The sequence below is a fragment of the Megalobrama amblycephala genome, linkage group LG10, assembly GCF_018812025.1.
Source record: "Megalobrama amblycephala isolate DHTTF-2021 linkage group LG10, ASM1881202v1, whole genome shotgun sequence".
NCBI lineage: Eukaryota > Metazoa > Chordata > Actinopteri > Cypriniformes > Xenocyprididae > Megalobrama > Megalobrama amblycephala.
Window position 1 is genome coordinate 84173 of NC_063053.1, and position 18328 is coordinate 102500.

Sequence of the window (18328 nt, forward strand, 5' to 3'; positions counted from 1 at the left end):
TCCCAAATATCCCACTATTCTTGCCATTTCCAGTTGTTCCTGTGCCCTTATCTCACATGATCATTCCAGCACGGATGGAAAGCAGCTTCATTCCCGACTGAGTCTCGCGTCTCTATGGTGACGGTACGCTGGACCGGGTTTGACACTAATGGTCCGTGTCCTCGTCCAGCCGTCCTGCAGGAGACTGAATTCCACTTCCTGTGCACCGAGGACATTTACTCATATCAGGCCTACTGTAACACAGACAGTGGCTGTTATTTTCGAGCCTGTTTTAACAGGAAGTGTGTCTCATGCAGCAGACTCAGAGCATGACGCCTGAAACCGCAGCAGTTCACACTGAACACATGATGCGTTTATAGACCGCCGTTCAGTGCTGAATCATGAGATTATGTGGAGCTCTCTAATTACAATCTCTGCTGTTAAACTGATGGTTCTGACTCTGAGCTCTGATTGGATGAGTCATATTTAAAGACAGTGTAAAATACAGACGAATGCACAGCTGCATTACTGTAAACAGTTAAAGGGTTAGTTCACCCAAAGATGAAAATGATCAAAACCCCATCGCTTCTCTTCAGAAGGCCTTTATTATCCCCCTGGAGTCGTATGGATTATATTTATAATTTTCATTTTTGGGTGAACTATCCCTTTAAGCCTTGCCAATGTAAATAATCAAGCACAAGATGACGTGAAAGAAAGTTTAGTGCGCACACATCCAGAGCGCTGCGTCTCAGACGGCGCGAACACTGAACTGAGTTCTCTTTCACTTCTGATTCTCTCAAAATGCCCGTCTTGGCGAGTCGTATCCTTGTAAACACAGTCTTACATGAACAGTTGAGAAATAAAACGCGTGTGTATCAGTATATTGGATCCGTGCAGCTCTTAAAGTGACAGCAGCCTAATAAAGCTGCTGCGTTTCGAAGGCCAGGTCAAGTTGTTCCTGAAAGGCTGTTGTTTTGGTGTCCGTGTGCGAGACTCGTGACTGTCAGCGGCCGTTGGTTTCATTAATCTTGCACAAGCTCAATGTTGGTGAATGAAGAGCTGTCATTTCCTGTGCTGTTACCATCTTCACACAGAGAAGTGTCAGCCTGATCGTCTCAAGATTTGAGTGGCATCTGTGGTCGGCGTCGTATCAGTTGATCTACATGAATGAGTCACATGACACGTGAAGCTTCTGAGATCTGAGTTTAAAACTGGAAACTCTTTACTGATCGGAATATTTCTAACTTTTGGTTTGATGTTAACGGGGAACTCCCTTCCTGAGATGAATCTGAGTGTGAATCTGTCATTCCCATCAGTCCAGCGGTGAGGTGTGTGATGGAGATGTGTGCATCAAAGATCTCTTTATGAACCAGATTTACCTCCTCAGACGTCGTCAGTATCTACACACACACACACACTCATATGGCTGGAGATGAGAAGCAGATCAGGGTCAGTAAGAGATTAAGAAAGTGATTTTGTAAGGAAGATGTTGGACACATGTGAACTTGTGTGTGTATGGATGATGTAACGGCATTCATAATATACTTCTGATTATTATTTATTGGGTCATTAAGTCTCTTAAAGAGTCACGAGACATGTTTCATGATCGTTTCTTTGTCTCGGGACTTATAAGAGTTGCAAAACTGAAAAAAAAACAAAAATCAGATTTTGTATGTTTAATTCATGTGAATCAGTTGAATCACTTGAATCAGTTCAAATGATCTGATTCAGTGATTCATTTGCACCATAATTAAAGAAATTAATAATTTTCAGCAAGGATGCATTCAATTGATCAAAAGTGACAGTAAAGATATTTATAATGTTACAAAAGATTCAATTTCAAATAAATGCTGTTCTTATACTCATTATTAAAGAATCCTGAAAAATAAAATGCATGATGCTTTCCACAAAAATATTTTCAACATTGATAATAATCATAAATGTTTCTTGAGCATCAAATCATCATATTAGAATGATTTCTGAAGGATCATGTGACACTGAAGACTGGAGTAATGATGCTGAAAATTCAGCTTTACATTTTACTATATATTCACATAGAAAACAGCTGATTTACATTGGAATAATATTTCACAATTTTTACTGTATTTTTAATCATAAATTCAGCTTTGATCAACGGAATAAATTACATTTTACTATATATTCACATAGAAAACAGCTGATTTACATTGGAATAATATTTCACAATTTTTACTGTATTTTTAATCATAAATTCAGCTTTGATCACAGGAATAAATTACACTTTACTATATATTCACATAGAAAACAGCTGATTTACATTGTAATAATATTTCACTGTTTTTACTGTTTTTGCACTCATAAATGCAGCTATTTTCACTGACAAATGTTTGAACAGTAGTGTGTGCTACAAACTACAAAATATTAGTGTTTAATGTTGTTTAACATTGATATATTGGTGCATATAAAAGAAAATTTTAGAAACTTTGCAGAAAACATGTATCTCATTATTTTTAACTAGATTTTTACTACTTTCTACCTCTTTAAATATTTTGAATATTTTTGGTTGACATGATTGTGTCTCTGATGGAACATAACGAGTGTGTGTGTGTGTGTGTGTGTGTGTGTGTGTGTGTGTGTGTGTGTGTGTGTGTGTGTGTGTGTGTGTGTGTGTGTGTGTGTGTGTGTGTGTGTGTGTGTGAGTGTGTGTGTGTGTGTGTGTGTGTGTGTGTGTGTGTGTGTGTGTGTGTGAGTGTGTGTGTGTGTGTGTGTGTGTGTGTGTGTGTGTGTGTGTGTCAGTGAGTGGCACCGAGCCCTTCAAATCTCTTTAAAGCTTGATGTTATTTATGGGGACTCACCTCGCACACACACACACACACACACACACACACACACACACACACACAGACACACACATACACACACATACACACACACACACACACACACACACACACACACACACACACACACACACACACACAGGTTGCAGAAGGACACAGTCAACAGGCTCTGAGGATTGTGAAAGTGTCTTCATGAACACACACTGAACACACTCTCTCACACACACACACACACACTCACACACACTCACACACACACACACACACACACACACACACACACACACACACACACACACACACACACACACACACACCTCCTCTCCACTGATCCTCATCAAAATTACCTTTTCAAGTTGACATGAAACGCCCCTCGAAACCCAAAAATTGCATATACATTTCCAAGTCTTTGTTGTAAACTCGTGGAAAGTTTATATAATACGCAGTGTGTGTGTGTGTGTGTGTGTGTGTGTGTGTGTGTGTGTGTGTGTGTGTGTGTGTGTGTCGGGCTGTGTCAGGGTGAGATCTCTCTTCTCCTCCTCCTCTGTCATCTCTTGTTTTATCTTCTACTGAACAATGCCTCCTATTCTGCTCTTCCATCTCTCTCTGTCCCAGACGGCCGATCTCTGCTCCTCGAGTTCACGCAGCTATCCCAGCAGCCTCTGTGCGTCTCTCAGCAGAGATCTGAAAGCATGTGCGTGAGCTTCAACGCTGAACTCAGTTTGTGTAGATTTGAAACTGTTTTCACTCAGACATTGATAGTAAAATAAGAAAGAAACAGCAAGTTACACATTACATTTGTAAAGTTTATTTTCTCTCTAGTGTCGTGTATCAGAGCGAAGCGCTTCTCAAACAAGAGCAAATGTAGGGCGGGGCTTGATTGTGTCTGTGGGGAATTGATTGAATGTTAGTGGTTTGCTATTGGTGGATCTCCCGTGAGTGACAGGTCGCCCCGCTCAGTGCAGATCATGCAGGTTTTCCCGAACACTCCTCGAGGACGAATAAAGCTCTTTTTAAAGTCTGCAGCGTGTCTCCATCTAAGTGCTATTTTGGGCTCTGGTTCAGGAGACGGCGGATCCCTGTTTGGAAAAGCTGAGCTCACACTGTAATCAGAGCAAACCCCAGACCGTCAGATGTTGATTCAGCAGGTCTGTGACTGACATCGAGGTCGTATCCTGAAGGAGCGTGATTACAGTGTCATCTGAGACGCTCGCAGGAAACGGACTCCAGAGCTTTATCTCAACTGAAATGACTGTCAGCATTCGGGAGATGGCCTGACCCCGGCTGCGCTGGACATCAGATCCAGGAAATGGGGTCGGAATTTAATGTTTGGAATGTGGAAGTGGAGAACATCGTGGCTTTGTTTCAAAACCTGGTGAGCTGCTTATGTAGGGAGCATGTTTCTCATAAAGACACTGTAAAAGTTTTCTGAAGCCATGCCATAGATTTGTGTGAGAAACAGACTGAAACTTTAGTTGTCCCACTTTAGCTCTCTTTGGAGAAATGTGTGATTTGTGAAGAAATCTAATCTTCAGTTGATGCAGTTCACAGATTATCGAGGGATTATTAGGGATGCTGATCACAGTCTACGACTCGATCCTCACTAAGTTTGGCCGATCTCATGAACCAAAAATGTGCCACTGATGCACATGCAAACAGATTCTGTTTTGTAACTTTGTCGTAAACCGTAGTAAATCACACATCTTTATTTGGAGCAGGTCGTCTCGATTCAAACGAGCTCAAACACGTGATGCGTAGATCCTGAGAAAACATCGACACGCTGCTCGGCTAAAGCTGCAGCACTTCCGGGATCCGATCGTGTCGCGATCATGACGCTGTGTTTTCCAACGTCATTTGAAAGTTCAGCCAATAGAGTGCCCCAGGGATGACGCGTTTTTGTTGGCCAACCCGGAAGTTAGCGGCGCACGGGTTCCCTCGACTGAAAGCCTATTCATTTTTCCCATAGACTTTTGGAAAATCGCAGAAAATAAGCTCTGTGTTTAACAAAGGGTTATGACACTTACACGTTTTATCTATCAAGATAATCGTTACAAGTTAACACAACATTTATAGATTTTGAAGCCTAAATAAAGTCGTCAGATATAAAAGGCTAACAGTAGGCTATAAACGGACTACAGCACACCATGGTCGCGGATCAACGTCGTCACCACCAAACTTCCTCAAACTGTATTTAGAAAACAACTTTATTTAAAAACATGCTCGCTGATTATGATCTACGCTGTGTATGAATACTTTTCCACTTTTTCATGAGAAATGCTGTCCAAATGTCCCGTTTTTAATGATGACGTCTAAAGTCCCCGCCAAAGGAAGTAGTCCCTTTTAGCAATTTGTTAGCAACCGTCGATTTTAAGACACAGTAAAAGTTTAAAAAATCACAAGTGGGTTATAACTGGTGTGTTTTATGTCATAGATCAAAACGTGAAAGTATTTAGAGGCTTTGTTTACCACAGACCTTATTTCAGGCGATTTAGCAAAAACCCATTCAAAAAACCCATAGACTTTACGGCGTTGGAACCAGAAGTCCTAAAATGCTAACTCGCTTCCGGGTTTTGCCTATAAAAATGCGTCATCCCTGAGGCACTCTATAGAAACTGGATCTGGATGGCTGTCAACGAATATTCTAAATTCGAATAGTTTTAAAAAAACGAATTTCGAAGGTGAAAATTAATATTCGAATAAAAAAAAAATGTGAAAAAAACGCCCGCGGTAGTAGAGGCGCGGCTGAGGGTTCAGGGACGGGTCACAGGAGTCGCACTGATGAAAGTTAACGCTTCTTGCAAGGAAGATGGCAGAAAGTGCAGATCCCAACTCGACCGCAGCAGAGAAAGCCATTTTAACCCCCCAAAATCTAAAAAGCCATGTCTGGAAGTACTTTGGATTTTGGTAAAATTGTTGAGCCGCGAGATAAAGTTGTAAGGTACAGTTAGCAAGCACCAAGAATGTAAGTAGCATTTTTTGTGTTTAATAGCACTTTATTTTTTATGAACCTCAGGGTAAAAGTTATTTGTTTTCACATTTCTCTGAATTGTGTGCCTCATTTTATTTAACGTTAAACAGAAACATTACTTAAGTGTAGGCTACTGTACTGACTGAAGAGATATTGCAGGAATAAAGGATAAATGCACTGCTTCCACTGGTTTGATTATTTACCGTTTCGTGTCAAGGAAAAGTTCCATGTTTACCACAGCACGGCTCGCTCGGAGCGTTCAATATGCTGTAAAACTTCAATTAATATTAATAATATTTGTTTCAATTGATCACTCAAAATTCGTTTGTTCATTTAAACCGTTATGCGCAGAGAGCGTGAGGTCTGCGGTCTCGGCCATTAGTTGATTTACTTGTTTTTGTGTCGGTAATACGTTGTCAAATATGTTTAAACTTAAATAGACTACCTATACAAGCAGTTATGTCTCTTTGTATTCATTTGTCCTGTTATTGACGTAATGCGCGTCATCGACAAAATGCGCAACCAGATGTTCGAATAGTTTGAATATTCATGTTTTTTTTTAGAGGGAATATTCGAACGTCATTTTTGAGCAATTTTGACAGCCCTAGTTCACCATAGAATAGATCATCACCAGGATCTTATTACTTGTCACTTATTCTGCTTATCTTTATTGTGGAGTTTATGTCCAGTAAAACACTCAGATTTTGGGCTTTTGATAAAAAGCCTACCTTTGTTCCAAATGAGATATCAACACAAAATTTGGCCCAGAAGTGCAATATAGTGGACTTCACTGGGGTTCAACGGGTTGAAGGTCCAAATGTCAGTTTCAGTGCAGCTTCAAAGAGCTCTACATGATCCCAGACGAGGAATAAGAGTCTTATCTAGAGAAACCATCGGACATTTTCTAAAAAAATAAACATTTATATACTTTTTAACCACAAATGCTCGTCTTGCACTGCTCTGTGGTGCGCCACGCATGACATAATCATGTTGGAAAGGTCACGCGTGACGTGAACCTCCAACTTCAAAATCGTCCGACATCGTTGTTTTACCTTTCTTTGTAAAGGTGTTTGACTTAGTCTTTGACGTTCGCTTTGTAAACTTCAGCCTACGTCACGCGTGACCTTTCCAACATGATTACGTCATGCGTGGAGCATCACAGAGCAGTGCAAGACGAGCATTTGTGGTTAAAAAGTGTATAATTTTGATTTTTTTTATAAAATGGCTCATGGTTTGTTGGTAACTAAAACTATTAAAATAAGCTGAAATAAAATGAAATGTAAATATTAGATGAAAAAAATAACTTCAAACTTAATTAACTGAAATAAAATAATTTGAATTGAAAAGTAATAATAAATAGCACTGCAGGATCTGCTTTGGTCTACGATGTGTTTGGGAAAGTTTGAACATTGTGTTCATAAATCAGACGTCTTTCCCTGATTTGAACTATTTCAGCAGTCCTGCTCACACAAACTCCCAGCATCCTCCTCGTTTAGAGCGTTTGCGTGTCTAATCCCACCGGTCAGGTGAACAGGACGCAGGGGTTTTCCTTGAGAGAAGTGGGATTGCTCCAGGGTTTCTCCGGGGGCTCCGTGACTGACAGAAATGGGAAAACACTGTCTGACTTTCTGCTGGTTTCATCAGCTGTAGTTCCTGCTGAACGTTCACGCTTCATTCTGTCACGTATAAAAACAGCCGGGAAGGGCTGGAGCGCAAACATATCGCAGTTTTAGACGGCATTTTTAACCTTTTGGGTTTTGGCACTTATGAATAATAGAGTCAGGGAAGAGCCATATTTAATTATTGACGGGATGAAAGCGAGGCGGTGCGTTCAGTGGATTGTGTTCAGTTTAAAAACATAAATGTTCATCATATAAAGCGATCGAGGCTCGTCAGAAAATTTGGAGTAAACCGCTCAATTCATTTGGATTAGTTTTACGATTCTTTATCATCTTTATGAACTTCAAAGTGGTAGTTGCGTAGCTGTCAATGGAGGGAAATCTCTCAGATTTCATCAAAAATATCTTAATTTGTGTTCTGAAGATGAACGAAGGTCTTACGGGTGTGGAACGACATGAGGGAGAGTAATTAATGACAGAAAGCCTCGTTTTCATCCTCGTTAAATTCACAATGGTGTCTAACATGACCTGACGGATGCAGACGGAGAAACGATGGGTGTTTTCTTTTTCTTTTCGCTTCCAGTTCCAGTTCATGCCAAGACTGTGACAGATGCAGTCATCTTGTATTGATTATCTGATGGCACTACATTAACACCAGAGATAGCTGAGATCTGGATCTGAGGATAATGGCCTCTTTAAGATGTCTGAAAATGACGGAAAAATTGGGAGGCATTAATAAGAAATGTTAGGACACTTATATATAAATAAATATAAAAATAAAATCTATTTTAAAATGCTAACACAGACTGTATCAGTGATGCTCTTCTGAAGCTGTGTCCGGGATTCAGTGTTTAACGTCAGGTGGTTTGAGGATGGCAGTGAAATTCTTGCGTCGATGTTATCTAGTACTGACCCACATTTCCTCCAGTATTTACATCCTGCGCTGATACTGAAACCTCATCTGACATGCCGATCTTCAGCTGCGAGAGCGTCTCTTTGAAACCGTAGTGTGCATCACTTACACTAGATAAAGTCAAGATAACCTACTGAAAAAGTGGAAGTGAGCTACACTAACAGAAATCACTAACTACACACTGAAACTATGGGGGAAAATATTTATTTATTTATTTAATATTAAAGGCATATATATATTTATTTATTTTAAAATATTAATTGGATTTTATTTATTTATTATGCACAGTTCACTTCTGCATGGTGTTAGGCTATAAATGTGTGTTGGCAGTGTGTGTACACAACCGCCCTATAGTGATAAAAATCCAACCACTCCTTTTTTTTAATCCCCATAAATCATCAGCAGTGTCTGAGAACAAGCCGTTTCCAGATCTCTGGCAGTGTGACGTCACATTAGCCACAGGCTCCGCCCACGAGTGTTGACAGACACTGCCGTTTGAACACAGAACCGCCCTGAGCGAGTTGTACGCAGTCCGCCATTGAACGTCTCTCAAATGTTTTAGGTGTTTTGTAGCTGGATGGATTAATCCACATCCTCTCTCCATTTACTCCTGAAATCTGAGCCGCTGAAGACGAGATGGATTCATTTTGTTTTCGAAGAAAATGCTCCCTCAACTCTACCGAAATTCGTTTATGTCTGCGTGAATCATTTCACACCGGACTGCTTTGTGAACGAATGTCAACACAAAGAGACAATACAGAACATACAGTCTCCAGAGTGATGCTGGATACGGCAGTAATGAAGGTGAGAGCACTTTATTACTGTTCATCGGAGTTGATTTACGGATATAAAGTTTATTAAGCACCACCTGAAAGGCATAAGGTCTTTATATATTTGTTTACTGTTAGTTGTAACGAGTGTTTCTGTGTAATTCGCTGTGTATGTTGATGATAATGCAAGGGAGAGAGAGAGAGAGAGTTTATGGATAATATTTTAATTCACACTTGCAGTGTTTTATTAAGCTCTTACAGAGATCTTCTAGAGTGAAAACGGACGCTTCATCTTTTGTGTGAAGTACAATAAACATCATTAAACTCATCTGTAAAGTTTTAGCCATCATTCGGACGGGGTACGGTACAACAGGCTTGTACTAATATAGTGGAAGAAGACAATATAAGTTATACCTGTAATTAAAATAAACTATACCTGTTGCAGAATATATTCACAGTTTGACATTATAGTGTGTCCTGACTGACTCCTGACACCGGAGAATCAGCTCTTGAAGCTCCGCCCTCTCAGGCCGAGAGCAGCAGCTCATTTGCATTTAAAGGGCACACACTGAAACGGCACGTTTTTGCTCAACCCCAAAAAGTGTCAAATTTAACATGCTATAATAAATGATCTGTGGGGTATTTTGAGCTTCACATACACACTCTGGGGACATCAGAGACTTATTTTACATCTTGTAAAATGGGGCATAATAGGTCCCCTTTAAAGGGTCATGAAACCCCAAAACACTTTTTTTGAGATGTAAACAGATGTGTATAGGCTGCACATCATTGAAAACACTAAAGGTACTCATTAATGTTATTCATAAGTGAAAAATAGTTATTTTTGCATTTTTCAGAATGATTTCTGTCTTGAGCAACGTCACAAAATCTGACGTCATCGTGTACTTTCGGCCGAAGTATGGGCATGGTCGAACATGCTGACGTAGGCCGTTTCGAGCGATTCTCGACATATATTCATGACATAAAGCTCCTTTAATCCAATCACTGCGCTGTAGTATGCATAAGATTATAATTGTGGTATTATGCATGAGGAAGTATCACTTCTCTCGCCTCGGTCTGTTGTCATTCAGAGACATATCGTTGGTGCTCGTTTCCTCAGTGCTTCAACACAATGTGTTTTCCTGCGCCGCGACCAGAGCAGAGGTTTGTGTGCATGTGGATTGTTTTGCTGTAATCTACCAGCACAAATGGAAAATATGTTCACGTGAGATCGCATTACAGCGGAGAATTCAAATGTCCCAAAAGTGTGGCTCATTCACCTCTGCTGCTCTAGCTGCGTTCAAACACGCGAGCCGTAGGCTGTTTCCCTCAGCACAGCAGCACATGAGTGTGTTTGTATTTTGCTCGCGATGCGGTCAGAACTGGAGTTTGAATATGAACACATGAAAAATACGACTGTTATGATATACAGGCGGAGCGCGCATATGCTCGGTTTCAGCGCGGAGCTCCGCGATGAGTTCAACAACACTAGCCACGTGCCTCATAGCTCATACAGAATAAAGTATCCGTGTTTAAAGTTTTTATTTCACACATTCTCCTGCACCATCTTTCGCATTTCTCCCTTGTGCTTGGGAGTTTGTTGTCATTTTCTCCGTGCTCATATATTAATATTCATTATTCTGTATAATGAGTGTACATTCTTCCCCCCCTTCCCCCCCTCTTCATTTCTCCCAGTCATCTCAATGGCAAAATGTGTCCCAACCAGCCTGAATTCACCCCTATATATTAGTATTGTAATTTTACAGTGAAATAAATTTACTTTATTACTTTTTTTTTTTTTTTACAGTACATTGGTATTATTACAATATATTTCTCATTTTGTTTAATATATTTATTAATAATCACAACAAAATCATAATTATTATTTTATAGTCGAATGAATTGGTCAAAAACAGTGTGAATGTGTCCTGTGAAATTCTTCAGAGTAAAAATTAAAGTTTGTTGTTCTTTCATCCAGATCTCCCCAATAATCAGTCTAGAATTGTTAAAGCTCTTCAAGTCCTCTGGTGAGACTTCCTGTTTTATCATAATGCAATATACTGTATATCGCAGAAAAACTAAATATTCCAATGTCAATGTCTAATATTGTAGTGCTTTACATGAAAATAATCATTTATGAAAAACATGATATCTGACAACATTTAAATCAGAATGTTATTAAAACACGTTATCGTCTCAATCGAGGAATGCAGAACTCTTTAGGCCGAATCAAAAGTGTTTAAATCAATGTGAAAATAGCAGCGTTTGGGTGAAATATAGTCGACTGTTTGGTGTTAATGATCGTGTTGGGTATGAGGGAATATTTAAGATGATGGTTTATGAAATATTAGTCAGATGCATGCAAACACAAACGTGTGTTCAGGGAGCAGCGGATCTTCGGCCCATATTCCCTTTGAAGGTTGTTTATGAGAGAGCCGTAAACACGGCAGACGGGATTTCTTTAATCTCACTTCTGTTTCCTCTCCGCTCCACCCGTCAAACCTCCCTCTCTCTCTCTCTCTCTCTCTCTCTCTCTCTCTCTCTCTCTCTCCTCTTCATCACTCGTTTCTGTGTGTGTGTGATGTGTGTGTGTGTGTGTGTGATGTGTGTGTGATGTGCTCTGATTCCTCACGCTCCACTCTGAAGTTCAGTGGAGCAGGACGACCCTCACCGATCACAACACGCCTGTGTCATCCAACAGGCGTCCCAGCATGCTCTGGGGCACAGTTCTTTACACACAGGGCTCATACGTGTGTTAAAACCTGATACTGCAGTGTGTGATGCAAAATAAATCAGTCGTCCCATTAGATTTGAAGTCTGTCTATAACTTCCTGTCCGTTGCCTCATATATATATATATAGGTGAGTGAAGTCGACACACAGAAGTACAGCATCAAAACATTTATTGTTATACTGGTTGAACTTCTCTTCTCTGATGATGAGGGCGGGGCAACCTGTCACTCACATGAGATCCACCAATAGCAAACCACAACCATCCAATCAAGACCGAATCAAGCCCCGCCCTACATTTGTTCTTGTTTGAGAAGCAGATGTTCGTCACATTAGAGAAGAAAAGACTATCGCAACTTCTGTTTCATGCCGACTTTAATCGAGACAAGTGACATTATTTAAATAACACCTTATACTATAAAGATCACAGCTTTACTGTAATAAACAGGAAAAATCAGTATTAATGGTGCAAAATTAATTGATTTATGAAACAATTTAAGCTATAAAGCAGCTCTTCAGAAGATAATAGTTATTCAGTTCAATTTAAATATTGTTCTCAATAGTGTCAGTCAAGTTGAATCGCTAATATTTCAGAATATTAATTGTCTTTTTAAGACTTTTTTTTTTTTTTTTTGACTTTTTCATAACAGTTTGATCCTTATTTTGGCTAAAAAGCATCTAAAAAGCGGGTCTGATTAAAGCGACCAGACACAGTTTGTTTTGACACGTCATTTAAAAGCAGGTTCATCTGAAATAAATGACTCCCTTCTGTCGTTTGAATGTTTTTCTTTGCGGCTCAACTCAGACATAAATAATAAACAAAGCAGAATATGCTAATGGAAATGTATGGGAGAATCTTTCAAAGATTTGATGCCGCTCGCCAATATTGACAAATCCAGGGATTATTTCATCCTCATAAACATGCTTTTGTTTCCAAAACTGACATTAAAGTCAGCCAATCAGATTGTGACTTCAGATTTCCTCCAGTGTTTGTAAATACACCATACTGTGTCAGTGAATGACCAGTTAGACATGAACCCACTCAGATCTCCATCAGCTCTTCAGTTATGGTGAATAATGAAGGTTAATTGAATCACGCATCACACTTTACCCCATGAACCCCAGAGCTCTGATGATACCCGCTCATATATTTATATCATTGATCTGTCCCTGTGAAACGTTCTCTTGTCTGAGACTGATGGAGTGTCATGTGATCTCTGATGTGTGTTTCAGAGACTCCTGTCAGTCAAACACACATGAATCATTCATGACATCTGCATTAATCAGTATCATTTTCAGTTCATGCATGTGTGACATTAAAGCCTTGAGCACAGATTCACACAGAATGAATGTTCATTTGTTTAATTTATCGTTTATTTCTTTAGTTCATTTGCTTGATTGTTTCTTCCTTTCGTTTGTTTTTGCTGGTGCTTTTTTCTCTTTTGTTCTATATTTTTGTTTTCTTTGCAGTTTCTATGTTTTTTTCTTTTCTTGCTTGTATTCTTTCTTGAGTCATTGATGCATAAGGCAGACACTCTGGAAATGAGTGTCCTTGACCCCTGACCTTGACCTTGTTGACCCCAGCGCTGATGTGGGTTAAACACGCACTCATTCATGGCTGTGAGGTCAGACAGGAGGGCAGTATGGGGTTTGTGTGTGTGTGTTCAGTGACGTGTACGCCGATATTCTGATCATTATCAATAAGAGTAAGGAGCTAAATCTATTAAAATGAATCCAGTTTAATCCAGTTTTCATGACATTTGCCATTACTTGAATTATTCACTAAGAAATGTGATTGTTTTACTGCCAAACTACAACACGAAATGTTGCATTTAAATGCAGTTTGTTGCATAATTTGCTTTTATTGTCCTGCTTCAGATGCAAGAAATGTGTTTCTGGCCAATAAAACATAAAGCTATAAGCATAACTCCAAAAGATTATGGTTACTGTTATTATTATGGATATAAACACAGTTTTTTGTGTGGACACGAGTTCATCTCCGGTGCAGGTGTCGATCAAAGAGCAGAGGATAAAGGACCTGATTGAAGACTGTGTGTGTTTTAATGAAGGATTGAGTGAGGTGTGTTTCATATGGAGATGATTTCACCTGTTATTCAATGAGTTGCTTTAGTATTTGGCAGCTTTATTTGTTCAGATAATGTGTGTGTTTCTGAGCTGTTTTGTAGTGTTAAAAACATGTTTGAGTCATTCATGCCAAACATAAATGTGAAATATAGCTGCGAGCAACAGTTATCGGGGTTCAAACATGTGTAAAAAAGATATGATGTTTTATTTAGCAACTTGTAACCACTTAAATCATAGAAGGAAAAGATCATTTACAGCAAATACAGGCAATTTATCATAGGAAATATATGGTTTATAAAGCTTTTTAACAGTTATCAAGGTTGAGCCAAAAACATAGGACTAGTTCACCAAAGTAGGTTTTAGAAATAATCTCCAATATTTAACAAACGATTTGATGGACAGCGGCGGTCCTAGAGGCAAAGTTGCTCAGAATGAGGAGTTCTACCATGTGGTACGAATGTTCGAGAGCGTACATGAAAACTTGAAGGCGCCCCCTGGTGGCCGATTTCTTTTTAATTTCTCACAGGCCTCTAGAGCCGCGAGTCAAACAGGCCCAACGAGTTTCGTTCCAATCAGCTTCCATTCTGATCGGGTCACTGACTAGTTTGCAAAAGTAGTTTTTTCAAAAAATCCAAAATACCCAAACATTTCTCCAGAACGATGAGCGATTCTGAGGCATTTCCGTCTTGAGTCGAGGATTCCCGCGATACAAGACACTCGAGTCTACGCCTGACGGTTCAGGAGTTATGACCGATTTCGTACTTTTGACCGCTGTAGCGCCCCCATCAGGCCGATCGGGGTGAGCATTGGTAATGTTGTAGATGGTGTGAGTACTACCAGCCCTCAATGTTTCAGGTTTCTACGACTTACAGTTTGGTCTGATCACTTTTAGGGGAGAATGCTGGAAAATGTAACAATGACAACAGAGTTTTAGCTCTACACACTTGAACCACTAAACATCATTTCTTATCCTTTTCCTTTCTTTTAGTTTATAGGTGAAATGTGACCTAGACGTGTTTCATGAGAGTGTGTGTGTGTGTGTCTGTGTGTGTGTGTGTTGCCATGTTTTTGTCCATGTTTGCATCATGCTCATGTGAATCCGTGTCTCTCTGTAGAGCTGCCGGAGAACTGGACGGACACGCGGGAGACGCTGCTGGAGGGGATGGTGTTCCAGCTGAAGTATCTGGGCATGACGCTGGTGGAGGAACCCAAAGGAGAAGAGCTCTCGGCCGCTGCGGTCAAGAGAATCGTTGCCACAGTAAGAGTCGTGTACACCACCTGACCTCACTGTACACCACCTGACCTCACTGTACACCACCTGACCTCACTGTACACCACCTGACCTCACTGTACACCACCTGACCTCACTGAACACCACCTGACCTCACTGTACACCACCTGACCTCACTGAACACCACCTGACCTCACTGTACACCACCTGACCTCACTGTACACCACCTGACCTCACTGTACACCACCTGACCTCACTGACCTCACTGTACACCACCTGACCTCACTGACCTCACTGTACACCACCTGACCTCACTGTACACCACCTGACCTCACTGACCTCACTGTACACCACCTGACCTCACTGTACACCACCTGACCTCACTGACCTCACTGTACACCACCTGACCTCACTGACCTCACTGTACACCACCTGACCTCACTGTACACCACCTGACCTCACTGAACACCACCTGACCTCACTGTACACCACCTGACCTCACTGTACACCACCTGACCTCACTGACCTCACTGTACACCACCTGACCTCACTGTACACCACCTGACCTCACTGTACACCACCTGACCTCACTGAACACCACCTGACCTCACTGTACACCACCTGACCTCACTGTACACCACCTGACCTCACTGTACACCACCTGACCTCACTGACCTCACTGTACACCACCTGACCTCACTGACCTCACTGTACACCACCTGACCTCACTGTACACCACCTGACCTCACTGAACACCACCTGACCTCACTGTACACCACCTGACCTCACTGTACACCACCTGACCTCACTGTACACCACCTGACCTCACTGTACACCACCTGACCTCACTGTACACCACCTGACCTCACTGACCTCACTGTACACCACCTGACCTCACTGTACACCACCTGACCTCACTGAACACCACCTGACCTCACTGAACACCACCTGACCTCACTGTACACCACCTGACCTCACTGTACACCACCTGACCTCACTGACCTCACTGTACACCACCTGACCTCACTGAACACCACCTGACCTCACTGTACACCGCCTGACCTCACTGAACACCACCTGACCTCACTGAACACCACCTGACCTCACTGTACACCACCTGACCTCACTGTACACCACCTGACCTCACTGACCTCACTGTACACCACCTGACCTCACTGAACACCACCTGACCTCACTGTACACCGCCTGACCTCACTGTACACCACCTGACCTCACTGTACACCACCTGACCTCACTGACCTCACTGTACACCGCCTGACCTCACTGTACACCGCCTGACCTCACTGAACACCACCTGACCTCACTGTACACCACCTGACCTCACTGACCTCACTCTACACCACCTGACCTCACTGTACACCACCTGACCTCACTGTACACCACCTGACCTCACTGTACACCACCTGACCTCACTGACCTCACTCTACACCACCTGACCTCACTGTACACCACCTGACCTCACTGTACACCACCTGACCTCACTGTACACCACCTGACCTCACTGACCTCACTCTACACCACCTGACCTCACTGTACACCACCTGACCTCACTGAACACCACCTGACCTCACTGAACACCACCTGACCTCACTGTACACCACACTGGAAACACTGCTGTAGAAACAGTTTCTCTCAGACATTGAAAGTAATTTTTTACAATTACAAAGAAACAGTAAACATTGAATTCAATGTGAAATTTGGAAAAATAAAAATAAAAATATATTATTTTTTTTTTTTTCTTGAATAATCTTTGTTTTATTTACTACTTTGAAAAATCATCTTTTACTGTGCAACTATTACTGCAGCAGCCAATGAAATGCTGAACTGAAGGTCATGTGCACTTTCAGTGTAGTGACTTTTCATCTGTGGTCTAAAACATAATATATATTCATATAGTATGAATAAAACATAAACACATTACATGTAAGTTTTCAGCATTTTTGATCATTTTCACAAAACTTTCATGGCCCCAGAATATTTTGTTGTGTGAATATCTGAACGTGCTTCATGCATCCTTTTTTATTATCAACATTTGAATGTTGGAAAGTTTCACCACATTTGAAACAAAAAGCTGAGAAAATTGCGTTTTTTTCCGAGACTGCATCCAGATGGGATTCGGAACAATAATCAAAACGTTCCCTGGGTCGACATTTCATTCAGTAACGTTTGATTTACATGTAGTTTGATGCGTCAGAAATCGCTTGTTTCTGCTGCTTCTTCGCCTGTTTTGATCCTGAGATTTCTTTTCAGAAGATGTGTAATAGCGCCCCCCTACTGTATAAGAGTGAAAACATGGACTGGCGGTGAAATTACGTCAATGGCGGGCAAAGAGTTAGAAGAATCACTTTTTTCTTAGTGTTAAAAACATTTTAAAATCTCTGAAGAATCTTGTGTGGGATGGAGAGCTTCAGTGGATGGTAAAGGAACTATTGTTGCCATTATTTTCAGGAGTGTAGGTGAACTTCAGGAAAAACTGCTACAAACGTGTAGAATTTGATCCTCTAAACTGTCTCTAATGGTTTGTAAGTGGTGCTAATGGGTGTGTGTGTGTGTGTGTGTGTGTGTCTCAGGGGGTTTCTGGGTGTGGTTCTGTGTGTGTTTGAACAGGCTGAATCCTGTCATGATGTAAGGTTGTTTTGAGGTTATTAAACACTCCAGATTGTTGCAATTCAGTAATAAAAATCAGTGGCATTCCAAATGGACTGTGTCAGTGTGTGTGTGTGTGTGTGTGTGTGTGTGTGTGAGTGAGTGAGTGAGTGTGTGTGTGAGTGAGTGAGTGTGTGAGTGAGTGTGTGTGTGTGTGAGTGAGTGTGTGAGTGAGTGAGTGTGTGTGTGTGTGTGTGTGTGTGTGTGTGTGTGTGTGTGTGTGTGTGTGTGTGAGTGAGTGAGTGAGTGAGTGAGTGTGAGTGTGTGTGTGTGTGAGTGAGTGTGTGAGTGAGTGTGTGTGTGTGTGTGTGTGTGTGTGTGTGTGTGTGTGTGTGTGTGTGTGTGTGTGTGTGTGTGTGTGTGTGTGAGTGAGTGAGTGTGTGTGTGTGTGTGTGTGTGTGTGTGTGTGTGTGTGTGAGTGAGTGAGTGAGTGAGTGAGTGAGTGAGTGTGTGAGTGAGTGAGTGAGTGAGTGAGTGAGTGAGTGAGTGAGTGAGTGAGTGTGTGTGTGTGTGTGTGTGTGTGTGTGTGTGTGAGTGAGTGAGTGAGT

General features: G+C 41.2%; 1 protein-coding gene across 2 annotated transcripts in view; it reads left to right on the plus strand.

Moving 5' to 3' along the window:
• The window catches only part of ldlrap1b (low density lipoprotein receptor adaptor protein 1b), a 40479-nt gene that overhangs the window by 3670 nt on the left and 18481 nt on the right, over positions 1-18328 (plus strand). For both annotated transcript variants that reach the window (XM_048203830.1, XM_048203829.1), the window contains exon 2: positions 14998-15140. In XM_048203830.1, the coding sequence (XP_048059787.1) occupies positions 14998-15140 (143 nt within the window). The remainder of the gene's footprint in view (positions 1-14997; positions 15141-18328) is intronic.